The 9,477-nt window shown below is 37.3% G+C and overlaps 1 protein-coding gene across 1 annotated transcript; it reads left to right on the top strand.

Moving 5' to 3' along the window:
• Positions 1 to 9,477, top strand: LOC139973293 (fibrinogen-like protein A). Its single transcript, XM_071979859.1, has 5 exons — positions 1 to 148; positions 6,221 to 6,278; positions 6,815 to 6,984; positions 7,355 to 7,625; positions 8,986 to 9,477. The coding sequence occupies exons 1-5, from the start codon at positions 68 to 70 to the stop codon at positions 9,240 to 9,242; spliced, it is 837 nt and encodes a 278-aa protein (XP_071835960.1). The 5' UTR covers positions 1 to 67; the 3' UTR covers positions 9,243 to 9,477.

The raw sequence follows: 9,477 nt of genomic DNA, 5'->3' as shown, positions 1-9,477 counted from the left end.
TCTGTTGTCAGTCTCGTTCTGGTTCACTTCATTCTAAAAGTCTCATTTTTTCACCAAAAAAAAAAAAATGAAGTTGACATATCTGTGTTTGATCATCTTTGGTGCTTTTCTACAAGAGTTGGTTTTCTCTGAGACATCTGGACAGATGGTAAGTTTACATACATTTCACGGTTTTTATCATTGTCGTCAAGGCTTGGTAAATGTGAAATTCTGCTTCAATTATTGCGCGATAATTCTTTGCTTTCTCCTGACATTATCTTTGACTTATTTTCAGCTCATTCATATAATTCTGCAGATTTTTAACATTTGCGCTCGAATCAAAGCATTATTGAAATTCCCCGTTTAACGATTTTGCTAAATCTAGTCCATTCACATCATTATAAATGCTTCATCATATTTTTATCAAAGTGAATTAAATTATGACTGATTTTTTGTTGTTGAAAATAACTAAGTTGATAACAATTGTTTTGAAAAAAGGAAATAAAGTCAAGAAGATCAGTGCAAATCAATTTGTTAAAACGACAAATAGTTCGTTTGAAGCGATTAGACCCTTTTGTTTTCGTAATACTGTATCTAACGATTTCTGAGTCACTAGTAATTTGATAAGATTTATTACAGTGTTATTCCTCTTGTCATTTTAAATGGAGAGCAATTTGAAGTTGGTATTACCGTATGTCGTAAAATAACCCCCAAATCACTAAACGTATCATGAAGCTCGTTCCGTAACCTGCATATTGTTAACAAAATTCGTAATTAAAATTTCACATCATACAAACAATCTCTTCGTGATATTCACTCTTAGTTAGAAATTATAAGATATAAATACTGCACAACAGAAATCTAGAGATATTTTGCAAATTCTCATTTGTTGAGAAATATTTTATATTGCTAGTTATATTTAGTATACCTGATTGTACGTTTACTTCCACACTTTGTACGGACTTAGAACTTTCTTGTGTGATTATAATCACTTTATTTAAATTGAATGTATAGTATTGTGATGTCCTTATTTAGAAACAGTCAGTGAAATTCTAATTTAGATAATACCACTTCTTTTGTTTCTTCTTTTTCACTTGTTGATATTTACTAAGATGGAGGAACGATAAATATAAGTTAAAAGAAAAAAAATCTCACATTAGGTACATTATATTTATCCTAACCTTCGCCTGCAAAGTGACTTCAAAGCTATTTTAACTCTGCATGTCCATATTTATCCGATTCACACAGAGATCACAGTAAGTACTGTAACTCTTAAAGGTTTTTACTACGGTAAAACCTGGATCGTGCAAATAAATCTGTGTAATCGGTAGCATGTGCTATAAGGGTTACAAATTCATTAACAAAATTCATTAAAGGACAAATTTATTAAACTGCACTTGTTGGGATTACACATATCCCCAGTTCTTACTGTAATCCTGTAATAGCACATGCTACCGATTTATAGAACCACCCAGTTTTTAATGAGGTACAAAACTTTAGGATATACAGTAGGTACTATGTTCACTGTGTACATCGGGTGTCATATGTTGCCTAATGTCTTATTTTCATTTAACGCTCAGAGTTTGGCTTTATACATGTTAGCTCTATCCTGATTAGGATTTTACTGTTGACGTTGGACTTTTTCATATCACTGATCACGAAATTGAAAAACTTTCGAAAAACACATATCTTCTGAACAATTAAAAAGCTTGCGTGAACGTTTCTAAAACTACTCTGTTAAGATCATCATCAACATAAAGTAAAAATTTAGTTTCAATTTTAGTAATTTTATAGCTATAAATGTATTATTATACCTTTTGTTAATTGATATATTTATATAACTCAATCAGATATGATTTTTCTTTGAAATATTGCTCAGTTCTGTTGCTTCATTATTTTCGAAACTTTTTATCAAATTCAGAACACATTTACCACATAAAACATTTTCTCAAAGTGTGACTTGCATCTATAGTAGATGAAAAGCAGTGTAATAAAACCAACGTCCTGCATGATATATCCCTTTTACATAATGATGTTATAGCGAAATTACCATTCAGTTTCTAATTGTGCTAGTAAAATCCTCGGAAAAGTTTTCTTGATCTCATTTTAGGCTTTGCAGAATTAAGTTGCGTCAATTGGTCAACTAGGTGATATTGCATTAATCCGTTAGCATGTTGTTTCAATTCTTTCTTAATTGTGGTTGGATCAAAGGGTTAATTAGACAAAAGTAATTGTCTTTTGACCGTTTTTAGTAAGGGTAGAATAACTTCGTATCAGCTCGTGTGATAGTGAAAAGTTGATTTTTGTTTGTTTGGTGTGAACTTGATTTGAAAGCCGCAACAGTCCTTCGACCATTTCTTTAAATTCAATTATGGTTTTAAAAAACATCTGTTTCTAGCAATATATATGGAACTGACACTTATGTGCAGGGGCGTCAATCCGATTTGAAACGTGGGGGGGGGGGGGGACGGAATCGATCCGAGTATTCCGGCCGTAAGTTCTATCTAAGCGGAGCGCCACCATCGGTTGGCGCGCAGCGTACAAGAAAATTTTTTTTCTGGCAGACCCCTCAGATTGCAGGAAACGGCACTTCCCGTGCATTATGGCAGAAAGCAACATCCCTAAAATTGATAAAAATTTCCAGCAATTTTTTATTTTGGGAAATATTCTCGAAGGAAGTGATCGCCATTTATTCCTAAGTTTACCAATTCCTCGTCTCCCAGAAGCGCCCAACATTTAAGATATCGAAACATTTTCGTGTTGGCTGATCCATGATCACCGCCTATCAAGGGCGGCGGAAGCACTTTTAATCTGGGGGGGGGGGCACCGACATAAAAGGGCACTTTGCAGCAATTCGATTGGACTGATGCAGCCTTATATATTTAGTACCCTTTACAACTCTTATTGTATTATCTTATTTGTACACACATCACTCCATCAACGCCCCCCTCCCCCCCTCTCAAGGAAAATATGCATACTAGCACTGCAATATCCAATGTGCAAATTGGGAAACAAGGAACAAGTTTTCTTTTGAGACAAAATGAGGCGAAATCATGCTAATTGCTAATGTAGGAATCTTCCGAATTAGAGTTTATTTCTTGTTAATATCTTAACAAATTTGTTTCATTCGAAATAGCTTTGCGTTTGACCCACAGAAATTCACTAAGAGTCAGAGGCGTAGCCAGGAGTTGCAAAGTTGTATGCACGACTATCTGAGCGGAGCGCCACCATCGGTTGGCGCAGAGCGTAGTAGAAAATTTTTGGTTTTACAAACCCCTCAGATGGCCGGAAAAAGGCCCTTCCCGAGTGTTCATTCTGGTTCCCTGGCCTCTTGCTAACTTGAGAATCCTCAATTTTTATGTAGAAAATGGGCACATTTTTAACCTGGGGAAAAGTTTGGGCACGTGCCCCCTGTGCCCCCCGGTTCCGCCGCCCTTGCCGCCCATGCCCGTGAGAAGTGGTGACTGGGTGAAGAAAAAGCCATGCCGTTTGAAAACATGGGCAGAAAAAGTGAAAGTAGCGAAACCTAAGGTAAAACGCGCGATAACGAAGTGATTATTTTCCAGGTTAATTGAGACTGTATCAAACGCGAGCTTAGGACAAACATATTCAAAGGTAATGGCATTACTAATCCCGATATGTCGTCTTTGAGGTGTGTGGAAAATCCGCAACGACCATCAAAGAGCAATTGAATATTTAGTCTACTTTTCGATTTCGAAAACACTTTTTTTTTAAATTATGACAAAATTTTATGACACCTTTGATTTTTTTTCGGGGGGGGGGGCCTGTGCCCCCGGGCCCCAATGGGCACGACGCCACTGACCCCAGGGCCTCAGATATAGGCCCATTGCAGGGGTGGGCAACCTTTTGAATGAATGGGCCAGATTTTAGGAGTGAAAGATTGACAAGGCCGCACCTAACCAACGGCCTGCTGCTGATTTCAAACCTTTGATTCCGAGGACGTTCAAGCAATAGGTGTGTGTACTTAATCTGTATTCACAAAACCATAATGTCAATACAGTCCTGTTGATAATTAATGGTGATAATAGATCAACCTGACAGCATCATAAGTGCAGATAAATTCTAAACAGCTAGCTCGTTTTTGGTGATGATGCAAAATAGATTGATTTTTTTCTTTTTCTTGAGACATCTCACGGGCCGCAAAAAAAATCACTGGCGGGCCGCATGTGGCCCGCAGGTTGCCCACCTCTGGTCTATCGGAACGATGTCCCAAAATTTCCCCGGACATATAGGTGAAGGAAGCTATCCGCCGCGACTGCATGTGAGTTTCTCGACTTTCTGTCCTGGGAGTCATACCACAAAATGGTGCATTTCCTCATACGCCATTTTAATAATTTAAATAACTAACTAATAAGGCACAGCCCATATCCGAGTTCGTATAGCGAGCTTAGCGCAAATTTGGCGCCAGCATGTTAAACTAGGTTGCTAGGTCTACGAGAATACATTTACATGAAATTTGAAAACAAGGATAGCAAGACAAACAACTTTTATTATGTTTTCAGGACCTCACACATGCGCATGTATCGTCAGACTTAGAATAGGTCCCATGTGAGTGGTGGCTAAAGTGATGAAGGCATGAAAATAAATCAGTGGTTGTTAATTCGTTGGAGTCCTGAAGCAAGTTACCTCGGTTGCTAGGTGGATTTGCATCTGGTTATCGGGTGAATTCTGGTCGGAGCGTACTATGTAACCACCATGTACTCAGGGACGTAGCTAAGGCCTGATGATTGGGGGGGGGGGTGTAGTGGCTGAAAATCGGTTTTGAAGCCAGAAAATTCCAACTGCTGCTTTGTACCCCCACCCTCCCGCTACTCGTCAACGATACGGTCAGTGCCAGTCAGAAAACCCAATCCTTCGCGACTGCACTTCTGTTACGAACTTGTTGCGATACATTTGTACCCACTGGCACTCATTTCAAAAACTTATTGCCCCCCCCCCACCCCAAGCAAATATTTTTGTGAAATTCGGGCAATATGCTGATAGCTTTTTTGATAATTTGCAATGTGTTTTTCAGTGGTTATACTGATATTATTATTACCCAACAATTATCACCAATACGGAAGGGTAATAAGACGGAAAATGATTGTGTGCTATTTGCATGCGATGTTAAAACCGATGCATGCTTGTATGATATGCACATGACCATGTGTGATGCGCGCGAAGCGCGCGAAAAATTTTGGTTATATTTATCGGGCAAGTCGTTACACACCCCCTCTAACGCCGTCCCTGCGCGCTGAATATGGAACACGATCACATGGTTCAGCCTCTGTTGAGTCATGGTGCTCCGTAGCCTTGTCTTCAAACGCCTCAGAGCACTAAAAGATCTCTCGGCTTCCGTCGAACTGGCAGAGGAGACGAGGAGCAACCGCAAGAGCTTCGACTTCACCAAACATAGCCCGTACCACTGGATTCATCAACTTGAATATTTGTCCATACCCTTCAACCGACAACGAATTTAACTGGCCTCGAAATAAAGGCAGACTAAGCTTAAGATTGTTGGAGAGCTCAGGGTACCAACTCACGAGATCTGGGTGGAATTCTCCATTCAGCAACATTGAGTGATATTCGAGGATATGAATCCTAAGATGTGTAAGCCGTAACCAAATAGAGCCACGACACTACTCTTTTTCCAAATGTGTGGGGGGGACATTTGATATTGTTTCAACCATCCATCGAAATGTGGGGGGGACGTGTCCCCCCGTCCCCCCCTGGATTGACGCCCATGCTTATGTGCATAATTTGTTAGTAAGACGTTCGACATGTCAACGTATTTATTATTTAATTATCATATATTAGTATATGTTGTTTTACTTCTCATTTAATGGTAAGAAAACCATACAGCTTCTCTGTGTTCGTCACCCACAGTTTTGTTTCTAATAATTTAATTGTTATGCAGTTGTGTAAAGCAATAGAGCTATATCCCATATGATGTAGCTCGTTTTTTTCTGTATACTCGCCGAAAATTGATGTTCTTAATAATTCTGCTATTGCTATGCACCTTATAATTCGTCATAACTATTAAGAAATAGTAATGATTGCAGCAGAGATTCAATATATTTACGACTTCATGAGTTGTACTGTAAGATCACGTATAGTGGACAATGTTGGTTTAGAATGTACATAACATGCAATCATTACAACAGCTTAAACTAGAAAAAAATGTCCAATTCTTCGCCTGTCTTCAAACAAATATGTGTACTTCTTCCATTTTTGTTTACAGAATGATTTGAACATCGCTGAAAGCAACATTAAAAGTAGACAAAGAAGAAATTCTGAAAGTAAGCTTTATTGGGGGGGGGGGGGTAGGGATCGAATTGGGGGGGGTAGGGGCGATAGAGGTTGTGGTGGTCTTTGGTTTTTCTCATATTGTATATCTTGTATTTCCAATTGTTTTAGCCTTAACTATATCATAAGGTAATTAAGCTAGTTAAAATGGTGCCTCACTTTTCTTAGAGATTTACGTAGCATGTTTTATTGATGCTTGATAATAATTTTATATTTCTCCCAATTATACGTTCTTACTTAGAGGTATCTAATCGCTTTTGCGATATATAGTATGTATACTATGTATATATATAGTATGTAACCAGAGTAAAGTGATATAAAGACAGAGTTTCATTTTAGCTAAAGTCGTGGAATAGAACTGTTACCTGATACGTAAAGACATCAACTATTTCGATGTTATTTTAACTATTTGGAACAAACTCGGAAATTACTGCAACTGAAAATACTCATTCATGTGCAAAGTGATGGACACTATTTTTTATCTGATAAAGTCAGACAAAGGTTTTTGTTCCCCAATACTGTCTTACAGGTTCCTCTTACTTCTACTACCAAGAGCCTCAGTATCCGAGAGATTGCAAGGAAGTCTACGAACAATGTGATGATCAAACTGAATCTGGTATTTTTATGATTCAGCCCGACGGTGCTCCTGAACCTTTTAACGTCCACTGTAATAATTCAATAGATGGAGGTGGATGGACGGTGAGTTGGCTAAATTTGTGTTATTCTTGTTTCGTGATTACGGTGTGAGCGAGGCGGGTGGGGGGGGGGGGGCGATTGTACGGAATGTCAAATCCTAAGTATTTGTCTTCGTTAACCAATATTAATTTTGGGCTGAAGAATTGCAACCATCGGCAAACAATGAAATTGTTGTTAACAATGAATATTTTTCAGTCACTCCCAGAAAATGAACTATGGGCTACGAAAGGTATGTGCATGTGTACGTATACTGTATACATCTTCGAATGACATTAAATATATATCAGCCTTTATATGAATATTATGGAGTTGAACTCATCGGAATTATAAATACATTTGATCATTGAAATCATACATGTTTTTCCCCCAACAGGTATTTCAACGTAGAATTGATGGTGCTGTAGATTTTTATCGACGTTGGGACGACTACAAAGACGGCTTTGGGTTTTTACAACGAGAATTCTGGCTCGGTAACGACAAGTTATCCTACTTGACTAACCAGGGTGACTACGAGCTACGTATCGACCTGGTCAGCAGGAATGGTAATTCTTACTTTGCCAAGTACGACCTCTTCAGGATCAGCGATGAAATCAGTAAATATAGAATGACAGATCTTGGAACCTATCAGCCTGAAAGCACAGCAAGTTAGTATATTTGATATTTGCAAGGAATTAATACAAGAATAGTAACACTTGACGCATGGGACAGACATTTTATAACAAAAATGTTGCTCGAAATAGGTTAAAAAGCTTAAATTGGTAGTTTGGAAGTGAAAATCAATTACATGCTAATAGTCTCATTATACCCAAAGTATCTTTTATTGTGTTATGAGGGAAATGTAATTCTTTTCCATTTTTTGTTAATGCAAACATAAAGTAAATGAAATGCGATCATAAATTCGATTGGATAATGTAAACTACAATAGTATTAACCTCAGGCGAAACCTAACGTAAAAATATAAATGAGCTCCTTACTCTTTCCTCCTATTCGATGTTATTGTTACGGGGTAACTTACTACCATATTAAGGGCTAAATTTAAGAGTACATCCGAAGGAAAATCCATTTGCATGAACATAAGTAAACGTTTTCCTTTGCCTATATTCTTCACAAAAACAAAATCCCCATGGATGTTGGCAAAGGCAAGCAGAGGGGATTGCAATACACAGATTGTGACCTCATCATGTAAGCTTACAACTGTACCAATGCTAGCAAGGGTTGTTTGTGCTCTTTGAGTTTTTCGATAATGTAGGAAGATAATAACGTACGAATTACTCTATCGGTGACAAAAACCAACAACAAACAAACACACGTTAAAGCCCCATTAATGTACTTTACATTAAAATATTGCTTTATGAAAGTCAACACACTTTGCACTGTTATTTATACATATACATTTGATAACAAGAGGAAAATAAACAAGATATGCGATTTTTTAACAAGAAGTAAGACGTGTTATCTTCTCTTCTAGAGAAATAAGACTATAATTAAATACAATCAACGCCAAAAATTAACAACTAGAACAACGGAAAACACATAAAATAAGTGGCTTCGAGTCACCAGTTTTTACAAATCGGAAATTACTCATTTCCCTCGTCTTTTCCGATAAAGAATATGTATAAGAAAAGCGGTGACTTATCTGTTACTACTACAATTGAGAAACGATGAAAGTAGCCAAATATTTAAAACGTGTACAGATGAAACAATGGAATTATTTAAATAAAAAAAGTAAAATGTTCCGGACTACAATAAACGAATTACCTGTACTTGGATTAAAAACAAAGTCTTTGCAACAACGTGTTTCCAATATTGTGTAAATATTGCATCATTATTTCCCTTTTGAGAATGACTCATATCGATTTTCTTAATCCACCTTGATGAAGTTTGTGGAATGCTTCATCGTAAAATCTGGTATGTTTTGATACAAGAAAATGTTTCGTAAGTTTCTCATTTACTAATATGACGATTTCGCTAACTACAATGTATTATCTTCTTTCTTCATGATAGATGCTGACCGCATGGCTTATCATCGAAACATGTCCTTCTCTACCTGGGACAGGGATAATGACAAGCATAGTAGTTATAACTGTGCATCTTATGATCATGGTGGCTGGTGGTTCAATGCTTGTTATTACTCTCGCCTCAACGGTCTCTACTTCGACAGCCATGACTCTTACAAGACCATTTATTGGTACAGTCTTCCAGGTGGGCAATATAACATCAAATATACAGAAATGAAACTACGCCCCGTTTCCGCGAGATAGTTAGAAAGGAGAGGTATACATGTAAAAAAGTAGAGACTTCTCTAAATATGTTTTGCGGATATCCATTAACAAATTTCTAAACCTTACTGTTCCATAAGAAACTATGCGACACAGATTCGATGATACTGAAAAATCTCAAGCCAATGTTGTAAACTTCACATTATTCATATTTAATAAGCTCTTACTCTGTCAAAAGATTTAGAAACCTATCGAAAATAAATATGAAAGAAAAGAA

Source organism: Apostichopus japonicus, chromosome 9, assembly GCF_037975245.1.
Source record: "Apostichopus japonicus isolate 1M-3 chromosome 9, ASM3797524v1, whole genome shotgun sequence".
In the NCBI taxonomy this organism is placed as follows: Eukaryota; Metazoa; Echinodermata; class Holothuroidea; order Aspidochirotida; family Stichopodidae; genus Apostichopus; species Apostichopus japonicus.
Note: the sequence above shows the minus strand (reverse complement) of the source record. Positions and strands in the feature narration are given on the sequence as shown.